Source organism: Accipiter gentilis, chromosome 1, assembly GCF_929443795.1.
Source record: "Accipiter gentilis chromosome 1, bAccGen1.1, whole genome shotgun sequence".
Classification (NCBI taxonomy): Eukaryota; Metazoa; Chordata; class Aves; order Accipitriformes; family Accipitridae; genus Astur; species Astur gentilis.
Genome location: NC_064880.1, coordinates 19,996,163 through 20,020,998, shown reverse-complemented (window position 1 = coordinate 20,020,998; position 24,836 = coordinate 19,996,163). Strand labels below are relative to the sequence as shown.

The following is a 24,836-nucleotide window of genomic DNA, read 5'->3' as shown; positions in this document are numbered from 1 at the left end:
GAGAAACAAGGAGACATTACAAAAGATCTTAGCCTACTGAAAACAAGAAGATAGGGCACATCCAAGATCTAGGATACTTGGAACAACTTTGACTGCAGTCATACAGAGTCTTTGAACAATACAGAGCAAAAGTAAATTACATTCCTGTCTTACAGCAAGAGAGCACTCAAAAGGACAGACTTACCCTCAAATAAAACAATAGGCAAGTAAGGCCTGAAACTTGCGTTGGTTTGTAAAAATAACTACCCAAAGGTTGCATTTGTGAAAAAGGAAAACATTGCCAGAAGTTCAAACAGTTTTCCTACCAAAATGACAGAATAGGAAAAAAACCCTCCGTGTGGAACTGAGTCCTTGTTAGGAAGAAAAGGCCTAATAAGACCTTACAAAAACCTACTACATGTAGTGCATCTGGTGTCACATGGCGCCATGGGGTTCAGAGTAAGGCATGTCATGCTAAGCCTGTGAGAAAGACTCCTGGTAGGTTATTAAAGTTCAGAACCACCCCACTAGCTAAAAGGTCTTGGCCATTAAAGAGTATAGTTGTACTCCTACAAATTCCAAGACTGTGAGGGAATAAGATTCAATTTCCGAGTATTAATCCCAAGACCTGCTAAATTTAGTGCAAGACTTATGTTTTGTGTTTTTTTTTTTAAATCCTATGAGAGAAGTTGTCCCTTACAGACAAGTCATCCAAATAAGGAAAAAACAGTGCTACGTGGTGTTTTTTTTTTTTTTTTTTCAACTAAGAAATTATCAGAACCAAAATCTTTACAAAAAGTTCGTCTGTGCCATAAGTTGCCAAAACGTAGGAATTTAAATTGCAAAGAAGCATCTTTAATGAAGACCAGTTGAGATGCAAGCCCAATGCAACAAGGAAGTTACCAAAGTCACCTTCTAAATTAAGGCAGCTGTTCAGATTTTCTTGTTATTGAATAAATAGTCAGTCCTGTAAAACACACCTCACACCAAGAGGAAATATGGAATGAATCTATGGTCCTATATTCAAGTCATTACACTCATCTAGGAAACAGTCCTAGTAAAGTGCTCAATACCAAAGCAAGAGGTCTTGCATTCCAAATTAATATCTGAGTATCATGAGTATGATAATGGGCAGCAATACTCAGAGTCCTTCTCTTCTCCTTTGGCAGATTATATGTGGAGATTTAAACAAATAATCAATGCAACCTACTAGACTGACAATCCTCTTCAGAGATCACCATGGGTCAAGGAAAGCCTCTTCCTCTGCAGCCAAAACTGCTAAACATTGAATTGAAGCAGTTAAGTTTCCTTTGTTCTTGTTTTGGAAGGTATCTTCGAGCTTCTGATGGCATCACAGACTTATCCACATGGATCAACAAAAAGGTTTGTTATTTTGCAAGAAGAAACTACCAGAAATATCGCTTTCACATTCAAATTCAAAGCTAAAGAAACGGAACCTTTGCTTGTGACATAAAAGAGGATGTCTATTTCAGAAAAAGGAAATTTGCTACTACAGAAAATAAAACTCTTAACCCAGGATGAAAAAGGAAGCCATGCACTAGTGGCTATTAATAAGAAATCAACCAGCAGTCAGAAAGGGACATGTAATATGACTGTGTCAGGGTTGAAGTCCCAAAGGAAAGTATAGACCTTCAAATATACTCCAGTGGACCTTGACAGCAAGAAAGAGTTGATAGTTCAGTTGAGAAACAGCAAATACTAGGACTGATCCAATTCACCCCCAAAGTTGGAAAAAAATGAGTTATAAAGGTATGTGCACAAAGAATGGGGTTCCGGTGTGCCTCTATGGTTGCTGCTAAGGTGAAACCCTCCAGCTACTGTGGGTTAAGTGCATATTTGCATTCTGGACACCTCTCCACAGCAAGCCATGACTTTATCATCCACCATCCAAAGTGGCAACCCCGTCCCAAAAATTTAACAATATATCCTGAAGAAATAAAACTTTTCTTCTAGTTCAACTTCAAGTTTAACTACATCTGAATGCCCACCTTCCAGGCCGTGTCTGAGTTTCAAAAAACCACAAAAATAGACACTGAATTCAGACAGCAAACAAATAAAATGCTTCTATAAGGATAGCGAAGAATGTTTTATGAGACAAACTTGTTCTCTCAAAGTTGAGAAAACCTATAGAATACTCAAGTGTAAGTGGGACAAATCACTCCTGGTCTGCAGGTCTCTTTCAGAAAGATTATACTACAAGAGTCTATAAACTAACGAACCTCAAACTGCATAGTGAAATTTCCAGAGGACACCTAAGGAGTGTTAATAATTGATAGCTGTGTTTCTAAAAATCAGCTTTAATAAGGATTTGTAGAAGATAGTAGCATATTTGTAGAAGATGGCATATTTCAGGGATGAAAAGGAGGAACTGATGAAGTATTAAGTAAAAATGCTTGGGTTGGCTGGAAAAAAAGCTGGGAGAAATTCCATTTGTTTGCTGGTATTTCTACCTTCATCTGCAATGGTATGCTCTTCTAATAACAGAACCTATAACTGCTATAATGTCATCAGCAGAAGCTTATAAACATGAGTGACAAGCCTCAGATGTTATTAACGTTTCATTCAAGTAGTTAAAATATACAGCTGGGACAAAAAGCTGAATTAGATTCCCATTCTTCGTATGGGCTAGCTGTATGGTACTGATCAAGTCCACGACCACGGTTCATCAACTTGTGTAGTGCGTATAAAGCACTTTTACTTTCACTAACTGTAAACCAAATAAGAACAGTTTTTTTCAGAAGATTTTATTTCCTTAATTTCAGATACTTAGGAACACTTACTACCTCGCAGTTACTGTGTTGAGTCCCTTGCTGTTATATTGTACAATTCTGCTCTTAAAGTAATCAGGCTGTCTTAAAACTAGTTTCCCATCTCTAGTACCACAAGATCAGTCAACAACTCTCCTCCATTGTTGCCTAGAAACTGTCTTCAAATTTTCACATTCAATTTATTCACATCCAGATTATATTAATTAGATTTTGAGCAAACTTCCAATATCAGGAGATGGGGACAAAAAAAGAAAAAAAGGTATGTGAGCAAAAAGGCTAAGCAACAATCCCTTTCTCCCATATTTGTCCACAGACATATCACAGACCTCAGCTTTTGATTTGCTAGACTGAATAAACCTTTTAAGAGCTGCCTCTTACAATATGTGCTTTATTCCCCTAATCATTCAATTTAAGATTATTACCATGAACACCTCTTCTACAAAGTTTTTGTTGTTTATGTAGGGATTTAGCCAGTCAGAAAGAAGTTTCATTGGTTTTGCTGTGCATGATTCACTAAAGAAAACAGCTTAGGCTCTGGTCTTCCCAAGAGCTAGCCTCCGAGTGAAGGAGTTGCTCTCCATCCCTTTTTTGTACCTACCCTTAAAAGATCCCATATGTTACAGTAGATCTGTCATCACTGTACATATGTGGGGATCTGTAACATCCCCATGAAGCTATAGCACATGAAGCTATAGCATTTCTAACAGCTCTTATAGTGAATCCTTACTCTGAGCTAGGTACTACCCACAAAGATATTTGCTTTTCTTGGAATTCTGCTAGAGAAATCCTGATCTGCAGAATTGACCCTGGGTGGGTTGCCCCTGGGTTTCCAACAGCATCCCTATAAATTGTTCTTCAGAAAAATGTATAAACATTTGATCTCTCTTGCTAAGGTAAAAGGACCTTACATGAAAGATTTATTCTGTGATCAACGTAGAGGCATTGAAAAGTAGGCTGTCTCAAAAAAAAGTTCAGATCAATCTCTGTTGAAAGGTGTGATGGTGATCATGTCACCCTCTCCTTACTGGTCCCTTTGGGCTCTGTGTTACAACTCTGATATGAAAGTAAGTCAATAACCAGATCCAGCTCCTTACTGGACTTCCTCAGCTGCTCAACAGCAGAGGAGTAGTCACAGCTAAGGCACGTACTTGCAGAAGCTTCTGCAAGTACTACCTTGGAAGAAGCTGCCAGGACTAAGGAATTCTCATCAGTTTAATCTAAATTCTGTCAGAATGGCAATTAAGGATATCTACATCCAGCATTTTGAGAAAAGAAGAAAAAATAAAATGTGGATTTCAGACCATTCTTTGAAATACTATTAAAGTTTTCTGTTCAGTTATCAGTTTCCATTACTGAATGTTCTATGTAGAAGAGTACCTTCTTTGCCAAGTAATAAAATCTCAATGTTAAGGAAAGCAGGATGTTAATGCTTTAAATGATACAGTGATGTAGAATAACATGATCTACATTAATAATCATTTAAATCATTAAATCAGAAGAAACAAGCCCAAATACGACTAAAAGATTTTAAACCCATCATACCTTCGATTACTTTTATCTGGAATCCATTTGCCACAAGCCTTGGATCTGACAAATAACCTGATCCACTGAAACTCTGGTAATCCTTCTGCATTTTATAAAGAGCAGCCATATACTGAGATCCACCAATAAGACTGGAAAACAAAATATTCCCAAAGTGTTAAAAATCAAAATCCTTACTGTGAAAATTTAAACTGTGGGAAAAATAAAGAAAAAAGTAGTAAGTGATGAGGAGTGATCAAGATTTTTAAAAGTATTCTCAAAAACCAATTTGTTTAAAGAAAGAAAATTGCAACTATTTGCGTATCTTAAAGAGTGACCAAGTTTATATTATAATAATTACATCAGCAATTCCCTGATCCATAGGGGAAAATAAGCTAGAGTGAAGTCGTGAAAATGTGGAGCATTTAATTTTCCTCTGGGGGAAGAAACTTGTCTTTGATGCATTACCAATGAAACTGGTCAAAATTTTCGTATTTCAACCAGAGTATGACCAGGCCTGCTAATTACTATTAAGGTAAAAGCATACAAAACATAAAAATCTGTTCTTACAGATAAACGAATGTACAAATAGTCACAGAATTAGCAAACAGGGCCTTATCAGAGATTACTGTAAATAATTATCAAATGATACTTGAAATAACAAATTTTTGTTCAGCTGTACTATACCTGTCCGTTAACACAATTGGATTGTCAAGTTTCTCTACTGGAAGCTTATGATTCATCAGTAATCTTTTACGCAGTAGTGCTTCTTCCAATCTATATGGATTCAGCAACATTAGCTTTTTTTCAGTAGCAAATATCCAGACATCAGGAAAACTCTGACGACGGATCAGGAAAAGCTCGTGTTCATCTGAATCATTTTTCTCATGTCTCTGAAGCTGATGTCTACAGGAACTCAGAGAAAAAGGCACTGTCACAATTTTCGTAGGCTGTTCAGGTTTCTGTTTCTTTTCAATTTGAGCATGAAATATCTTGTCAAGCTTCTGCTGGTCGGATGGGGAAATCTTCAGCTTGGGTTTCTGTTTTTCTGCCTCCTTTGTTGGTCGGTGTGCTGTCTGTCCCATAGCTTTCTTGACCTCTCTGTTGTACCGTTCCAGGTCTTTAGCAGCTTTTATTTCGTAACTTAAAAGAGAAAACAAACCAGTAGCATAATCAGATAAAAAACCCCAAACCAACTCCTAACATACTAAAACAAAAGGCAAGGTAACCATTTCAACAGACAAGAACTCCCATGGTTCATTCAAGTAGCCACATCAATATGCTTTCCACTGTGATGGAGATGGAAGGACATCGGGGACTGTGCCTGTACGCTGCCCTTTAAAGATGATGTGTTGGAAATTTTCCTTCACCATGACAGCCAGCAAAACCTGAATTACTGAAGGGGGGGGAGTAGACGGCATCATACAAAGAGCTACAGCAAGTTGCTTTTGACCTCAGTCCCAAAGACTGTGTTTAACCCTAATTTTGCAATCAGATATATAGTTCCAGGAGTTTTGTCACAGGCACATCCAGCCCAATTCACAAAGCCATTCAAGCTTCTAGAGTCTGCAGACTTCAAGGGGAGTCCATGCGGTTAGGTAAGAGTTCGGACCCTAAATAACTTCATAAGCCTCAGGCTTTACTTAATATAAAGAAGTACATTTGATTTCAAACGGCCTAAAATTAGCCACATAAATAAAAACTATGAAATCACAGAATAGTACGATTAACACAGAATTCTGTAATTAACAAACTTGGAGATTTTTCAAAAAGTACTCGATAACAAACTACTCCTAAATGCTTTCTAAATGGTTAAAACATTATTACATACTAAATCTCTACAACCTGAATGGAGTCTTAATGAGTTTACAAATGTCAGGAAGATAGGTAAACTTTTATTGATGCCAGGTTTGTGCTTGCCTACTGCATATGAATCTTACTTTTTTGAAGGCCAAAGGAGTGATTTGCTGAACTCCCTCTTTTTGCCCTTAGTTGATATTCTGAATTCTAGCAGGTAATTCAAACCAGTCCAATCTTCAATAAAAAAAGTAGTACCATCATATGTAAGAATTGGAAATAAGTATTTTAGCTGGTCATATTTATTTATTGCTACTTGCTGGAACAGTTTGATTCAATTATGTGTATGCATGCTGGAAAATTAAGGTCAACAAAAGGGTCACCATTTGCAATTAATTATGATGTGCTAGCATTCACATATGGTATCAATATTTAGTTAACTAAAAAAGTCAGCTTAAATAGTTTCTTGCAATAAATCATGTCCTAGAAAATATGGAGTAAATGTTAAGATAAAAAACATCTGCTCCTTTTAAAATGAAGTCACTCGAACAGTAATTTTTTTATCCCAAATACATTTATAGCTTTGACCAGATCAATAAATACTTTATTTTGAATAGACCCAATTGTAATGCAGGAGAATATTTAACTAAAGAGAACTGGACACTGATAATCCAAAACAAAAGCACTTGCAAACAAAGTTCCAACTTGCCTGTCATTTTAGGCTACCATGAGAAAAATTCTAGCCTTACAAGCTTTGATTGTGAGGGCTTTGCAAATTCATACATAACACTATCAGTGATATGCTTAAAATCAAAGAAAACACCAGGCTTTTCAAAAATCCTTCCACAGAGGCAAGTATAATCAACAAGTAGTATAATAACAGTTTCTTCTCTGCTTTGTGAATCAAGACTGTAAATTCAGGATCCTTTCCTGAAGTTACTAAACCTAAAGCCAAGGAAATTTGCAAAACTGGGTGTAAGTAGGGAGTGGAAGACTAGAATAAAGTCTAGTTTCAAATGCAGCTTTTATTTACCTAGAAAAATTGGTCCATGATTTATTATTTTCCCCTTGCATCTTAAACCCAAATGAAATATTTAGCATACAACAAAACCCTTTTAATATAAAGTCTCACAGACCTTATAAGACAAATAATCTGAATTTGACTATTTGGAGTAAACTCTGACTGGAAATAGCCACTTGTGTAGATTCATGTGTGTCCAGAATACAGAAGCATCCCATTATGAATGTAACACATTTCAGCATCAATCTCCTCACATAATGAAACCAAATCAACTCAAACTATCACCACAAGTACTTCTGTGTTTCCCTGCTTTGTGAAAAGGAAAATGAAAAACCTTTTAATTGCCTGTATCAGCTTTTCAGTTTGCTTCTGAAATGCATAGGTTTCAGGTGACTAGCACAATTTCCTAGGAGTGGACAATATGGACCTACTATTATGACTGAACAGATGCTGGGGACAAGCAACGGTATGGAAGGACTGATACCAATTATTAATATCATTACTCATGATTAGTATCTGGCAGTATATGAATGGAGCTGGCTAGAGACATGACTGATGGCCAATGACCAGATGGTACCACCAAATGACCTCCATCCAAACGAAACAGAACATGTTAACTAAAAGGTTAAAATACAGTAAAAAAATAATTTTTCTGGAATTGTTAAGCAAGCATATTTACCCCAATGTGAAAGAGTTACAAATAATACATACACACACACAAGCCATGAGATGCATGGAAAGTTTATCAGGCAATAAAAAGCTACCACACATGAGCTAGTTACTACTAGCCACTAATGACTGTCTATGTGCACGCTCTTACCTGTCAACAGACAGCAAAGGCCATGCTACCTGAAATGATGTTTCTCCCAAGGTACGAATATACTCATGAAGAATCACTGTGGAGTGCTGACAAGGTAATTTGTTAGTCCCATGATAATGTGTGTGTAGCTCTGAACCTTTCCTACACTTTCAGCGTAACTACTGCAGCCACTGTCATGGCACTTGGAGGGACTTCTCCCACTCCTACTTGAGCCTGATATACAAGAAATATTAAGGCCAGAAACGTATGTAAGCTGTATTAAGTAAGAGCAGAGCGAGCGCAAGAAATTAAATCCTGGCTTTGCAAAGCAGGGGGATATGCAATGCTGCCAACATGGACATGCATGGAAGGTTTCCTCTTCTATTATAACCTAAAGACCATAAAATTTTACATTCCGGTTGAGTAATAAATGCTGGCTTGTTTTGAAAAGGCTATCCTATGTCACTATGAGACATCTGTTGGTTGTATCACTCCCAAAAGGGATTTAAACTCATTTAGACCTGCTGGAGGAGCCACAGAGAGAAACAGAGATGCTAAAGCCAAGCACACCCATTGCAACAAACGCATGACTTCATTACAGAATGATGGAGGCCTAGAACCCAGGAAAAGTGGTGTCTTGCCAGCAAGGTTGCATTAAGTTGGAGGTATAGTGTGCTCAGTAGAACCGTGGCACTTTGGCTGCCCTGTTGTATATACGTTTGTTGTTACCTCTAGGTGGCCCAATTTATCCAGAGTATCTGGTAGGCAAGGCTTATGTTCTCTGCCAGCCGTACAACAGTTCTTCTGGATTGTTGCCTTGGAGGGAAGGATGTCTACATATCTCTTCCTATTTTTGTGATTTTCTGAGGTAATTTTAAAAGATTAAAAGTGGAATAGAGGTACACCAAAGCTAAAACGTGCAGATACAACTAGTGGTAAATTTTTCATTCACTTCAACATCCACTGGATTCAATCCTACATATAAGGAAAATATATATACTATATATAATATACTGCATTCAATCCTACATATAAGGAAAATTTCATTACCAGAGAGGTCTCCTTCCTGAACTAATACAAAGTTAATCTGTAGGCACACTCTTAAACATAACAGTTGTACCAGGAAAGCGACCATGAAATCTCAAAAGCTAAAGCAGAGCAAATTAAAATTTTCTGAAACAGCTGGCAGAACCTTTTGTTTCATTTCATTAAAAGCATGAATATAATTGGAGTAGATTTCTACTATTACATTAGTATTTTTGCTAATGCAGAGATGGACAAAGCACTTTCTCACATGTATGGTTTTGTGATCATGGCATGTTGCTTGCTTAGTGAGTTTTAAATTAGGTAAATCAGAAGCTAGATAAAAAGGTTTTACTTAACTCTGATATAGCTGGTATTCAGAACAATGCAGATGTTTTCAAACAAAGTCACGAAGACAAGGAAAAAACAGATATATTAACAGTAACTCAATAGGTATAGCTTCTCTTTCTTACCATTCTCCTAATTGAATCACTCATTAGTGTTAAAATTACACTGGTTTGGCTAGTATAATTTCCTTTTCAGTGGTCTTTCTTAAATCCCTCTCCTTGTTTCCGTAACATGAAGAAAACACATTTTCACAACACTGCTAATGAGTTTGTTCTTCAGAACCAAAATTTAATTTCCCAAACTTTTTGCTACAAATCACAATATGAATTTAAATCACTACATGTAAAACTCCTGAAGAACTACTTCTATTTTCCTCATTTGTGTGATACCCTACAGTGTTTTACATTTTATAAAATTACAAACAAGATGTGGAAGGTTTGGTGTTTCTTTTTTTTTTTTTTTTGAAACTGTCTTAGAAAGTCTCAAATTCTGTTATTCTAATGCATCTTTTACCATAATCTAAGTTCCACATAAAGGACAACATACACATAATATTTTAACTAACTACACCCCTCCCGCCCCAAACTAGGCTAAAATATTTCCCTTACTTGCAGATGGATTTAAAAAACTCAGCAACAATTTGTTTTAGAAAAATAAGAAATTTAGCCATTCAGACTGTAATCTAAAAAGAGATTTGGGTTTGATTGAAACAGATTAAAATTGAAACTGTACTATACTCTCTAAACCAGCACTGGAATAGCTGTTTAGGGGAAAAAGAAATTCCTTGTGTCATTTGATTGGGTTTTACAAATACAATTCTGAGGTAGCCTGGCTTGGGATACGTACTAAATTTAGAGAAAAGGAGTTTACCAAATGTTCAAGTACTAAAGATCCTGAATAAAAATTCTCACTTTGTAGCAATAAAAAAGAACTGTTCACTGGAAAAGCTCTGGAGGAACTATATGGTGCCTCATCCCTCACCATGCTGGTTTTCAATGACAGTGCATCAGGAGTGACAACATACAGGCAAGCCCTTAGAAAACAGAAATTTGCAGCATTTAAACAGTACATTCTCTTGCCTGTTCTCTCTAACTAACAGTTCAGCAAAACTGTCCCTACCTAACTGCTACGTGGCACAGTGGCAAAATGAGTAACTCAAATCAGCAGTGCACATCTGCACACAGCAAAAGACGACAACTCACAATACTGATGCTGATCTTGAAAAGTCAAAAATAATCTTCTGTTCTATTTTTTCATAAATACCTGGGAAGCTAAATTTTTTTTTAATTCACTACAGGTGACTCATTCGTAACTACCAGATTTAGAAGCAAGTCGCAGCCTGAAAACTTACTTCTTTTTTTCTTCTTCATTCAAATTCTTCCACTGCTCTTCAATTTTCAGCAGGATGTCCTCCATGCTGGTCTTTGGATTATCAGTTATCAATTTTGGACGACATTCTTGAGTGAAAAATCCAATTGCAGACTTTGGTTTCCTTATTATTCTACTACTAATTAAGTCATAAGCTGTCACATGTCCGAATTTATCACTTATCACATTTCTTTTCTTTATGCTTTGATTTGAGATTTGTGGATCATTGCTTTGTTCACCAATATGTTCATTTTGCTTATTAATTGTTCCCCCAACTTCAGGAATCAAAATCTTAACAGGTTCCAGGTTGTCTCCTAGATGGTTTTTAAATCCACCTCCCATACTCCAATTATCAGCAGAGATTTCAGGTAAGTCTTTAGGGACTAAGGGTTCCTCATTTTTTTGTATTTCGTCAATATTATCAGAACTCAAAAGATGCTCATTGGCTTTTTTAGATTTGGGGTCCACAGGAACACTGTTACTTTGAATATCAGTCATATTCTGTCCATTCTGTTCCTCCTCACACACTAAATTTAAGGAACTCTCTAGAAAGGCATCACTTTTAGAAACCCTTGTTTTGTCCAGGTGAGTACGTACATTATCACCACAAAATGTCTGATGATTTAAGCAGATCTCTGTGTTTCTTCCTGCTTGACAGTTTTGCACATCACTGCTGAGTGAAAGGAATGAAGTATGAGCATCCAGATCATCGCTTCCAGATGGTCCCATTTCATTAACAACCACATCTGTTGGTTCTGTTCTATGAACAAACATGTCTTCTGAGGTAACATCTGGTTTATTACTTTCACCAGGGACGGTAGCAGGTAGTGGCCCATACAGTGATTTCAACACATTTTCAACAGCAAGTAAGACAGATTCCTGGGAGGGAAAAAAAACAACAAACCCAAAAACCAAAACCAACAAAAACCAACAGAAAAGCCACACACGCAAGCACACCTGAAAATGTAACTGATGGATACTGAGAATATAGAACAATAAGCAAAGTAATCTTATTCAGAATATTTTTCAGACAAATCTGGACAGATTATTGCATTTCTGTTGTTCACACATACTCAAAAAGACTCTGAACTGCACACCCTTAGCTTCAAATATTTTGTGATAGTTATTCTGTTTCACTGGTTATCACAAAACTGATTAATTGCTTTCTTTATAACAGGGTACTGAGTGCTTAAACCAGTATCAGGTAAAGCTACTCCCACCTAAAATGGCATTAGAAGCTTATACTCAAGACAGATGCACCAACAACATCCCATTTCATGTAAGCATGTTTGTGTAGGTGCTTTTATGGTGCATGCTTCCAAGACAGCTTTGCACCAAATGATGGAAGCGAAAAAGAAAAAAAAAAACACAAAATAAAAGAAAAAAGAAAAAAACAACCCTTTTTCTAATGCCAAAGGAAAATTTTAAACTAGATCAAATGTGAGAATGCTGTGTTAATTTTCATACAAGTGGCACTTCACAGGCAGTACATTTACAAGATTAACATAGAGAAATACAAAACAAAAACTTTCAGTGAAGAAGAGGATTAACATACTGGTGTGACTACCTACATTCACTTTGACTAACCACCTTAACTATGTTGCCTTCTTAATTTCTGTGACACTGTTTTTCGTATGAAGTACTAATAAGTGAGAGTGACTTTATGGAAATTTATCACTACACAGCCTCTAGAACATGGGCATATATGGTCTAAATTTCAGGTCCTGATAGTACAAACAGGATATCCTGAAACTTAAGCAATGTCAACAATAATCTATACACATAATGGCAAAATATTGCTTTGTTCAGAAATCAACTCCCCCACCCCAGCCCCCACCCTTAATATATTTGGTGTTTAAAAAGTGATTCTTATTGTAATTATGAAGTTAAGCATGAGATTTATGTAGGGACACACATCATAATTCCATTTAGCTTCTCCCACTATCAAGCCATCTGAAAACAAAGTGATACACATATAGATGACAGCATAAAAATGATCTTTGAAATCAACTAGGAAATTAATTTTGAATAATCCTCCACTTAACCTGTTCAATACTTTTCAAACAAAACAGTCCTGTGATAAAGGCAAGCTATCATGTAACTAAAAAAAAAAAAAATTAAAAAAAAAAAATCAGTAAATCAGTGGCACTGTTTACCTTCAAACATTTCAGTAGCGCCAGAAGCCCTTCATATGCTTACATAAGTAAAAGGTCGGCAACTCAAAAACAGATTAAAACCTTAGTTACCTTATAATGCAGTAAAACTTGAGTTTTATCAGGTGTTAAATTCACATCCACAGCAGAGGCAGGTACAGTAATATTCAAAAAGAAAACAGGATATAAACGAGTACAGTCCTTGTGTATCACCAGACTGTAGTACTGTCGAATCAACTACAGAATGATTTAATAAAGAGATGTTAGTAAAGGCAGTAAAATAGACACAAAGGCACAGAAACAAAATTTGACATTATATGAGCATAACTGGTTTGTTGGGGGTTTTTTTCTGAAGTTAAAGGAATGCTAAAAAGGTCCTTGTGGGTATACATATATGCCAGAATAATCACCAAAAGGGCAGTTATTGGTGGTTTCCACATCTCCATAGCTAAATAAAGCCGAACCAATTCCAAGACACTAATAGTAGCTACTTTGACCCTCTGAATGGATGTATTGATCAAACTTGGAAGAAAAGATATATGCCCAAATAGGACTGCAACTCCAATACTTACTTCCTCAGTCAACACAAATACTATTATTTGTTTGCTTTTTAAAGAAAATCTATTTATATAGCATGCAACTATGCTGCTCTGTGTTTCAGCCAAACTAAAGTCTGTTTGAGAAAGCAGCACTTGCACCACCGACCTGCCCTTTTCCCAGAACAAGATCAATTTGTTCCTTTTATTAACCCAATTATAAATCTACAGCTTTTCTCAACCTCTGCTTGCCCTTACTATTTTCTCTACAATCCTTCCAAAACCTCCTCCAAAAGACTACAAAATAATTTAGTAGTTTCAGAATTTTGGTCTCATTAACTAGAAGGCTCAAATAAAGATCCTTCCATTTCCCTCTAGTATCAGGGATCCTTCAACAGACATCCATACCGGAGAAAAGAATACATTAATGAGACAAAAAAAATTTAAAGCATAAAAAATGAAGAGCTGCTGCAGATTAAATTTCATTTTTTTAATTAATTTTTAATTCTTAAATATTGTTTAAATAACATTAAACTTGATGAAATATTTTTCAAGTTATTTTAACCTTAATATTTCCAGTCTGTCCTTAGCTGGCACTGAACTGTAGTAATAAGAGGTCCACCAGCACTTCTTCCCCACACATAGCATGGAGATAAAAGTAAGGGATCTATGGCTTGTTTTCCAAACCCATCAAAATGTATTTTTACAGATGTATTGTTATCCTTACCTGGCCAAAAAACCCCAACAATTAAAACACTGGACCAAAAATAAAAGAAAAAAAAAAAACAAACCGGCAGTGGCAGACTATCACCTGCACTACTACAAGAACAGGCCTAAATGAAGGGCAACATATTTTTACTTTGTATGATAGGACTCCGAAATCCCACCTTGAATCTAGGCCTCTGCACTCTGGTTAAAAAGCTGTCTCTGTCATGGGATTCAAGCTGAGCTTTGAACTCCCAGAAGAACGAGGCACATCAAATACTGCATGGATATAGATTACCTTTATTTGGCACTTAATGTACCAACACAAGTTCGGAGTTTACATCTACAAAGCTTTGCTTGCCAACTGCAAACTACTTCGTTATCTCCACTTTAAAACGTTCATGTACACTTTGGCATGAACATGATTGTCTTTTCTGGGGAGGGCAAGGATTAGAACAGCAAGGCTGCTCCAAGTGAGGTGCTGCAAAGTTCAGTAGTGTGAGAAACCCAAGAGTATCAAATTCTGCCTACACAATGCCTAGCTGTAGCCAATGCTGCTGCACTATCACTTTCATTTTTATCCAATGCATGCACAAATTTAAAGGGAAAGTACGCGTATTTGCTTGATAAGCCCACAGCAAGAAATGGAAAAAATCAAAACTTTATTTTCAGAAGAATTCTCTTACAAAAAACCACATAAAGTTCCCTCATGGAAAAACGCACAGGTGTGTTTCTGCAGGCTAATATGAAGAAAGAATCAACTATTTCGAACTTTCACATAGAGTATCTTAAATTACTTTTTCTTTTTTTTTAAACAGCCATAAACATAACCTCTGGCTCTGTAGTCGTGACTGCAGCAAATGGAACAGAATTGAGGCACCAGGAGCATCAGACTTGTTGAAGAGGTTTCTGTTGTAAATACTAGTATCTTTACCTGTAATACTCCAGTTATTCTATGTGGGAAAAAGGTTGTAGATTGCATAGGTGTCTCTGCCCTCAAAGAAGTCACATTTCTATTCCTTGAATAAAAAGCTAGAGCATGTTACCTTCAGTATTTCTTTCTGATGAACTGGACGATTATTTATAAAAATGAAACTCCTTTCTGAACTTGAAAGGCTTGTCAAAGAACTGTCTGACTCAGCTTTTGGGAGAAATCCAGAAAGATTTATCTGCAATGATAGAATAAATAAAGTGCAAAAGTCTTTAAAAAAGAACCCCAAAAAGGTTTTTATGAGGTGAGAGATTAACATGGGATTGTACGGGAGTCCAAGTCATTCAAATGCATGCGTTGCTTCTTGAAAGTTATGATACAAAAAAAAAAAAAAAAAAAAGCACTTTAAAAAAAAAAGTTTGAAAAGGATGGGTCTATCCCCATCTATTTTTCTTGATCAATTTATTGAGAAATTTCCCATTTGAACTGCCAGTTGCACCAGGTTGCTGTCTGCAGCTGAGGGCTGCAGAGAACACCACCAGCCAGCTTTAGGCTTGCTGACTGTAGGGTTGCCAACTTAACCCCCGTACAAGCTGAAGGCAGCAGTGAATTACCCCTACGGGGAAAGCCCAAAACACACAATCCCTCCCATTCTACACTCAGGGCACCTTAAATAGCCTGTCAGAGGGCATTTATTCAGGGCACCTAAATTTACCTACGCCACCTGTATCCAAATCATCTGACTCTCAAGAGTGCTGAGCACCCATGATTCACAGACCGCAGGAGAACCTGTGAGCACACAACACTGCCAAGGAGCCTCAGAAAACCACATGATTCGAGTACCTAACATTAACTCCAAGTTTTAAGATTTTTCTGCTGAGATTCTTTAGCTTAGTGCTTTTTAGGTCTAAATGAGGCTGATGACTTGTGCTGCCTGTCCCATCACCTCCCCTTCTCCCACACCAAGCAACTTGGAAACTGTTGGACAGATTTGAACTCAATCTGATGAAGAAGCAGAAGTCCAAAAGATATTATATTTCCACAATTTCTGTGGTAACTGACAGCTGTTTGGAGAGGAGAGCCTCACGATAATGACCTTACTGAGGAAAAGGCAATTGTAATTTTTCAAAAGCCAGGATCCATCAGCACGTAAGAACTGACATGCCGACCAGCCCACATACTGCCCCACACATCGCCCCACTGCCATTTGCCCCAACTAGTAGGTGAAAGAACACTGGGCCATCAGGAGGATGGAGATTTTGGAGATACGGGAAAGTTTTGGGAATGTTCTGGTAGCAGGGTGGATCACTGAACATAGAAATCAGACCTCGTTAGCTTTGCTCTTGGCAGAACCACTTGTATTTACTAAAATCCAAATTATCATGCATTTGAAATGGAATTTAAAATCCCTGGGATTTGGCCTATCCTTCCCATTCATCTACGTCACGCCAGCTATTTGCTCATGTGCTCCCTTATTCCCTCTTGACCTTGTAATAAGCATTCTGTGCTAAAGCTGGAGTGTTCTGGTCAGCAGCATCGCACATAACCAAACACCACTGGTCAAGTTAAAGAGGTGTCAAATATCTGTTGGATGATTATCAGAAAACAACAAGCAGCAGTCCTAGATTTTATTCTGCAACCTTAGCCCATCCTCTCTGAATGTTTCTCCTCTATGCTGCAAGCTCCTTTTCTAATTCCCAAATATTTGTGTAAGTCTTTCACTCCAAACAATATTTTTATATACAGACAACATTAAAGCAAAACTGAAAGTCTCTAAATAACTCATTTAAGCAGCTGCCAGATTTAGAAATGGCTGACTGCTGTTACTATTTAAAGCCACATAGAATATCAGCATGCTCATTAAAAGTTAGCAGCAATTTCTAAACTAGTCTTAATTATTAGACTTTTCATATATGAAAGTGTATGAAATATAAAGACAAAATTACAGACTGGAAAATATCACAGAATTTTTGCTTTTAAATTAGATCAGCTGTTTTCAAAATTAATATTTTAATAAAAACCAAGTTATATATGTATTAAAATATATCTGTGTTAAGTGGACAGTAGAATGTCTTTCTTAAGGACTTACCTTTTTCCCAGTGGCATATATATCTGCTAAACTTAACCTCCACAGAAAAAGAAGAGACTAGGAAAATTTCCTGTGTGAAAGTTTTCAGCCAAAATAGATCCATTCATTTACAAGATGGGATGTGAAAAGCATAGATGCTGTTTTGTACAAGTAAAAATTGTGTCAATTCTTTATTTTCTTAGTTTTCATTTTATTTCACAAGTAGCTCCTGAGTTTGCATGCTTTGAAGTCAGCTTGAAATGTGTTCTTGTTTCATTCAGGTGCTCATAATGGAGATGTTTTGAAGAAGGCCCTGGATCACTTGTTACAGAAGTTTTAACTCTGCAGTTAGTAAGATACAGGTTACAGAAAGTTGTTTATAGCCAGATTAGTTTTGTCTTCAGAGGAGGCTTTGCAGCAAAGGAGTATGAAGCTACACAACGAACAAGTAGGAAAGGAAAAGCATTAAAGAGCCACCCTCTGGTCTGAGTACTGAATGAGGCATGGACCTAATGGGAAGGGAAAAAGCAGCATATGCCTTGTCATTAAATACCTATCCCAATACCTGCACACAAAGGAGAAAGAAAAGGTTGCACAGACAACCTTAATTCTGTCATTTCATAGTGTTTGGCTGCTTAATTTAGAAACGTCCATGGTTTCTGAACGTGGATTTGTGCGTGAGCAATATGCATAGATCACTTATACACCTAGAAATGATGCACGTGGTATTTTACACACTATTTAGAGACAGAGAGAGAGATAGAATGTTCCCCAACTTCTATTCAAGGAATATGGATACCTCATGATATAGCAGAGAGGTAATGTGAGAACCTGAGTGCCTCCTTCAAGCTAGTCCCTTCTAAATACCCCCATGTCTTCCCTTCGGAGTCCCCTGCACTTGCCCTGTGGGGCATATCCAACCTGTATTCAGGTAAGAATGGATGTTCTGTTCAGACATAAGCAACTAAAACTTTGTAAACTACAAGAAGCAACTTCACTTTTTTCCCCTCATTTACCTGCATATGTATACTACAAGCATTCTGTCAAACTCAAGATTTAAGTCTGAAAAATGCTATTAAACTTTAATACATATATGTATTCAGACTTCATAAAGTCTGAATAATGCTATTAAACACAACTTACCATGCTGAATGTAGCATGGTAAGTTGTGTTTAATAGCCACTGTGACTCTACAGACAGTGATTCATCTCATCTATGTGACTGGTCAAGATTTATTACTACAAGATACAGGAAAATGCAACCTTGAAGGATCAGCAGTAGCAAGACTCCCCTTTATAAGAACATCTCCAACAAAAATCGAAACAGATTAAAAAAATTTTTGAAAATATTAGACAAAGGAGAATATAACAGGGAACTTCCTCAATTTCAACAACGGCAAAGGAAGCCAAGTGCACTGAATTTTTTTGAAAACTAACTAGTATTTCCTTGAAATGTATCTTTAGTCGAAATTTTGCATAACTTGACTTCTAAGTGTGTGTTTCTTTTTCTGCTCAGGTGCCCCCTCACTGAAATTGAGGAGATATTCTTTAGAGTATAAGGCTAAGAGGCCATGAGGATGAGAACTATACAAATGCTTAGATATTAATCACGGCACAACCTGCCTGTGGGCCAGGAATCCCAACTTAGACAGCTCTGAGCAACCAGCAATTCTGCATTTGTCATCACAACTGTTTTTACTGCCATTTGATCAGTGCCACATGAGTCCTGACTAGATGATTCTTGGAGCGGATTTTCAATCACCAAACCAATTAATTTTACAGAGAGGACAGTAATAGAATCAAGTGCATTAATTGGATATCAATCTGGAGATAATACCCTCTGTTGCAAAGTCTCCTTTTCGAATATTGATTTAGCTCTCTTCATTGACAGGCTTTAAGTGGATTTGGGAGAAGGAAGTTTAAACTCACCTCAGGATCTTCACAGCAGTGTTGAAAAGGTACCATACTGCCCATAACGGCTGTTCCCAGAACTGACATACAGGCCATTTTGTGATCTGACACCCTGGTCTTCTGCCAAATAACTGCCTGAAACAAATGGCACAGAGTCAAATTTTTGACATTATATTTGTTGAACTCAAGTCATGTCTATGAACATGCATATGCAACTGCACACATACTGTATATGTAACATTCTGTACTTTGAAGCTCTTAGATTCACAACTTTCGGTGTTAACACACACTATATGGTACTTTTTGGCATGACTTCTCATATTATATTACTTATTTAGACTCGTAGTGATTGGAAAATTAAGCAAAGCTTGTATTTTTGGATGTTACATGGCTAGTCTGGACTTCTGCACCTGAAACAAATCAATAAAAATAGTACTTCTTCTCTTAGCTATATAGCAGTAGGCTTTGTGTTTTCACTGATCATATAAATTGAGGGTTTATGGCATGTCCCTGGCATAGTAGTCAACATTTGAAGGCAGGCACTGCAATGCTCATGGTATTTAAGAGATAGGCCATTTTGGTAAAATCAGGCCATTAGATAGCCATTCATAGCTGTGATCTGGATACTCCAGGTCTATGACAAGCCTGCTGATTAGAAAGAAGAGCAATTTCTAAGGAAGTATTTATAAGGAAAGCAGTTGTTTGTCTAATGAAAACTTTGTAAAAGTTAGAAGGATAAAAGGGTATCTGCTCTATTAGCTACATATCTTGTGATACTATTGCAAAGATTTAATAAATGCAGTAAGGCAGTATGAACTGCAACTTGCATCAGAAGTTACCTGTCAAGTCTACTTACATATACAGAAAGTATTAGCTACTTTGGGAAGTGAAATTTTTGTCTCTCACTAATGAGAAGTCTTATGCTAAACTGTGACAAATTTAACTCTGAATCTGCTGACTTTTATTGCTCTGTGTCAACAAAATTGGCTTAGTTGGCTTTTTGCTTCTAGGCAACTGAGACAGCTAGATTCAGATCCACTTCGTATCTATTTCTGTCCCTGTTAGCTGACTGAGCGTATTTCAATGTGAAACATTCAAACACAAAAGGAAAAAAAATGAAGCAAGTTGCACGTTAAATTTGATGTTACGGTGCTGAACAAAATTGATGTTTTAAATAGGTGCTAGGTGTCCAATAAATTCAAAATGAGTTCACAGTATTCTGGTACAGGTTGTCATGAGAAAGCATGATGAGCAAGCAAAGAATACACAAGCACCCATCTCAAGAAATGCAATACATAGCCTTAAAATTCCACCTGTCCAGTGGAATATTTGCTGGCCTTGAGGGGTGAATTCCAGGGAAGAACACGGTGCTCCTGTAAAATGATATTCCCTTCCTACAGGACAGGTGGAATTGTAAAACTTTGAGACTGTTGAGCCTAAAAGTATTCCCCAAATCTTTAATTTTCCATTTCCACATACGCTCTGCAGCATTTGTGAAGTGGGGCCTTTTAGTCCTGCCTGAATCTAACTCACCTCCTAGACACCAGCCTGACAGCCCTTTGTACATGCTGGCTCACAGCTCAGTCATCCTACAGCAAGCGTGAACCCCTCAAACATAAAGGACAATTTACATCAGGGAGGGCAGCGAATATAAAAAGGGGAGAAGGAGAAAGGAGCAAGCAGAGCCACAGGCTGGGTGTCCACAGCTCTGGCAGGGAGAGTCCCCACTGTGCTTTGGCAGCAGGCAGCAGCAAAGGACAGCCTGGGGCTGCCCGAAGCATGCTGCCTCTCAGCCTCTCTCCTCTACACCTGCTGTAAACCTCCTCAAAGACATTTTGGAGTGATGAAAGAATTTGTCCTCTTCTTTACAGCTCCTCTTATAAAACATATCCTGTACTGCTTCTATTTTAAAATTGATTACTTAAAATGGAAACACAAAGTGCCAAACAATTTTTTCGTTACTGGATGTATTTTAAATTAAATGCATGTGACCTAACTGAGAAAGACACTTGTTACATGACTAACATAAACATCATACTGTTTATTTTAGGTTATACTAGTGTGATGCCACAGGTACAGATATAAATCTTAGCTGCTGATTAATGCAAGGTTATTACACTGCTTGACCTGCTGAATGGCTGATACTCAGGACTGTGAAAAGATCACTTCAGTAAGGTGGTTTTAAGAAAGCTGTGGAAAATGAGAACTTATTAAATGCAAACTTGCTAAAAGTAGATACTGTTAATAAGTTCAGGGGGTATTTTTTAACTAGTCATGTATTTATCAGCTATTAATACTGAGAACTACAGACAAAATTTTAGGAACTAGTTACCACTGTAGGCTAAATTCAAGCCTACATACTAAAGAGGCCAGGCAACTCCTAAATTTCTGTACTGTATAAACACAGAATAGATTGTGCGTTCATTTTTAGCCCTGACTGCACAGTATGAAGCAACAACATAGGAATAGCTGGTAATTTAAAGAAAATTATTTTTCTAGACTCACCAGATGTATCAACAGGCATTAAAAAAAAATCCACAAAGAAACAATGCCTGTTCCATTTCATTTATTTTAGAAAGTGCCAGTTTCCATGAGGTTCCTGCAATATCCTTTTTTTTAACCTTCCTTATACCCTTTAGTTTAGCTAAAAATACACACACACACACCCCCCATATTTTTTTTTTAGGTCATATAAAGCGGGTGTCCAGGGTGAGCCAAGGAAGAATCTGATTCTAGTCAGTATGATGACACTGCAGAAACAGCCTACTCAAAGATATATTATTACATATGGCCCATCTTAGGTTTTGCTATAGCTAGCCAAATATATCCCACCTCCCTCCTTGTTTCATTGAAGGGGATTACATGATCTAGACCTTACAAAATGTCTTAACATATATAAAATCTATTGCGCATATACAGAAGATAAGTATGTGTGTCTCTCTGTGTATGTATTTTTCCACCCTTATCCAGCCCTAGGACGTATCCATACTTTTGTGGAAGATGACAACATATGTGCACACATGGAGCAGGCATCTCTTATTTCAGGATGCATACACGTAGCCCAGAAGGATTCCTTGAAAAATGTGTGAAGAGTGGAGAAAGAGCATGCAACCTCTTCCCACTGGGGTCCCCAGTACATGGCACTAAGGAGAATAAGAGCTGCTCATTATTTGTCTCCTCAAAGACACCAAAGACCCCTAGCTATCCTTTATATTTCAGACCTCCTACCAGCAGCCACAATGATTTGCAATCACAGACAAAACAAAAATCTTAATTAGAGCTGGGGACTGGATGCTGTTGCTGATTGTGGCTACTTCAGCACAACTATGATGCCACAAGTTAAACAGATTCATCCTGTTCACCTTATTGCCTAATGGTATTACCTTACAAAGTGGACTTTTACTACCCAGAAACCACCTATTTTCTTTTTTTTTTTGTGATAATTTTTATTTATCCATAATAAAGGTTGAGGGTGTAAAAGTCTCATACAGCAAGCACTGTACATGAACTGTAGGTTGGTAATGTAACATGAGTTAGCTCTGTAAGAGAGAGCTGTATCTCATAGTCTCTCTAATTTTGTTTTAGATGCTTCAAAAATCCTGTCACCCTGCCACCAGAGATCTCACTGCAGATAGTTAACTCTCTGGGCCAGCATGTTCCTTAGCTTTCCTGACTTAAAACCTAATTGTTTATTAGGCTCCAACATAATGGAAGACATCACTGCCTACCTGTTAAGAGAGTATAAAACCAGGAACAAAGCCAGGCAGCAATATCCAAAGTTTGAACTGAGCCCAAGGGAAACAAAAAGACATCACCCTGTATAACAAGTATAACCTCTTTTGCTTTGTGATGCACAGACACCTAGCTTCAAGGGCTGGCACACTCTCTGCAGTGGAAGAAAGCCTATCAGCTAAGATCAAGAAGAGATCAAGATAAAGTCTTAACCACATTCTTTAAAATCCCAGTCTTGAAAAGTGTTGATGTTGTTTAGCAGCTCCATGCCATAACTAGTGTCTTGTTTTAAAACGAATGGTAAGTTATCTTACTAAAAAAGAACTCTTGAATAATCTTTCCATGACAACAGAAATCACAGCAGTTTTTCAATATAGCTTGAAGAGAAAGAACGCAACTATCTAAATAATTATAATTATTTTCCCCATATATTTCATACTTGCCCCCGAGGAATCAGTTGTCCCATCCTTTTCATAAGTGATGGTGGGACAACTACCAGTGGAGGTATGCAATAGAGAATACCAAGGCACCATTTTTCCCTTCATCAGCTGCAGTTGACATATCTGTCTATCCCATGGGCATCACACATTACAGCTATCAAGGGGATCTGTTGAAACACAGTAATGTTCTACAGCACTGTTCATCCTACAAATTCCAACATATTTCCTGCTCAGATTTCCCTTTTGTGATATGAAAGCATCCTCTCAACAAAAAGGCTTTCTTGAGCATGATGCAGTGGAGAAATGCTTGGATCTGGGAGCTGGGAGGTAAGTTAGGAGCTAACAGATACTACAAGGAGTCAAGAACCTTCATCTGGTAACACATGTCTTCAGAGCCTTTCAAGAATTACAAAGACTATAGAGAGTTGTAAGTTTTTTGGCTGCTTTAATCACACACATTCAGCTATAGGTGTTTAGAGAAATTCCACCTCCATAGCAGAAGGAAAAAAAAACACCCCAAACCAAAACCAAACCTTCCAAACAATTAAACTACTGTCAAAAAACACAGTTCCTAATCCTAAACTGTCATTCAGAAGATGTATGTCATCACAGTGAATTCATTTAAATACAGGGAGGTTTAAAAGCCTTTTGTAAAATAGTGGATAACAAAAATAGCATACCTAACTGTGACAAAGTACATTGACAAAGAAGAGGAAGAACCCCCAGGCAGCTTTGGAAACATCATTTTCCTGTTAAACTTTAAGTGTACAAAGTGAGTGTGAAAGCCTTGCAAGAGCTAAAGGCACATCTCAGATTCTGCAACACACACTGCATATGTGAAACAGTAATTGTTTTGAGATTTCATACATATACTGTGCTGTCATTTGAAAAAAGTGATGGATGAGAAACTGGAAACCTCAAGGAATTAGTAATAGGATATAAAGCATTTCACCTCTAGGTCACCAGTTCAAATTCAACCAGGTTGGTAGTGACCAAAAGTAGTTACCATCTGGCAGCTGTTCTCTGGCTGATGTAAATTGAGTTGAGGGTCTCAGCGAATTTCCTAGTGGACAGGTGTCCTCAGCACAAAAAAACACCATAATTAACTCTCTGTTTGGCTTTCTCAGCAAAGCCACTGAACAACGAATGGAAGTAAAGACTGAGCTATATTCCAGGTTAGCATGAAAGCATGTTGGCTGCAGAGCACTGCAGATCCTTAATCATAATTCCTCTTTATATTTTAAGACACATAGATTAGGGAAGGACTTAATTTATCACCATTACATTAAGCGGAGTAGCCTTTCCAAATCAAGAGCAAGCTTACGGGCTGCTGTTTCTGCCTAATGCAAACTTCTTTTCAACATGCAGCTACACTAGAGTTTGGAAGCACAATGAATGAATGCAAACTATAATCCCGTTGTTAAAAATGGTAAATTTACCCCAGCGTACTTACTCCGTCTCAAAGCCCCCACATTTACTACAGAGGACTCGGACACAGAAAACAAACTGGTTTTTGACTACCGGATACAGACTGTAGGTTGCGATTATCCAACTTTGGAAGTAAGAGGACACTTACTGTAAAGAAAAAAAATAAATGAAGATGGCATCCTTTAAGTCTACACCAACCACAATGGGGGCTTGGGGAAAAATACTATCCGCAGTTATAATAATAGCCTCAAAATGGATCTCTTGCATCCAGAAGTTCCGACCCATGAC

At 37.3% G+C, this 24,836-nt stretch overlaps 1 protein-coding gene across 2 annotated transcripts in view; it reads right to left on the bottom strand.

The window, feature by feature from the left end:
* Positions 1-24,836, bottom strand: part of PMS1 (PMS1 homolog 1, mismatch repair system component) — a 47,907-nt gene that overhangs the window by 6,813 nt on the left and 16,258 nt on the right. The window contains exons 6-11 of one of the 2 annotated variants that reach the window (XM_049801187.1): positions 18,967-19,083; positions 15,086-15,208; positions 12,892-13,035; positions 10,629-11,524; positions 4,977-5,432; positions 4,311-4,441 (exon numbers count right to left, since the gene is read on the bottom strand). In XM_049801187.1, the coding sequence (XP_049657144.1) occupies positions 4,311-4,441; positions 4,977-5,432; positions 10,629-11,524; positions 12,892-13,035; positions 15,086-15,208; positions 18,967-19,083 (1,867 nt within the window). The remainder of the gene's footprint in view (positions 1-4,310; positions 4,442-4,976; positions 5,433-10,628; positions 11,525-12,891; positions 13,036-15,085; positions 15,209-18,966; positions 19,084-24,836) is intronic. The other variant, XM_049801196.1, reaches the window with a different exon arrangement.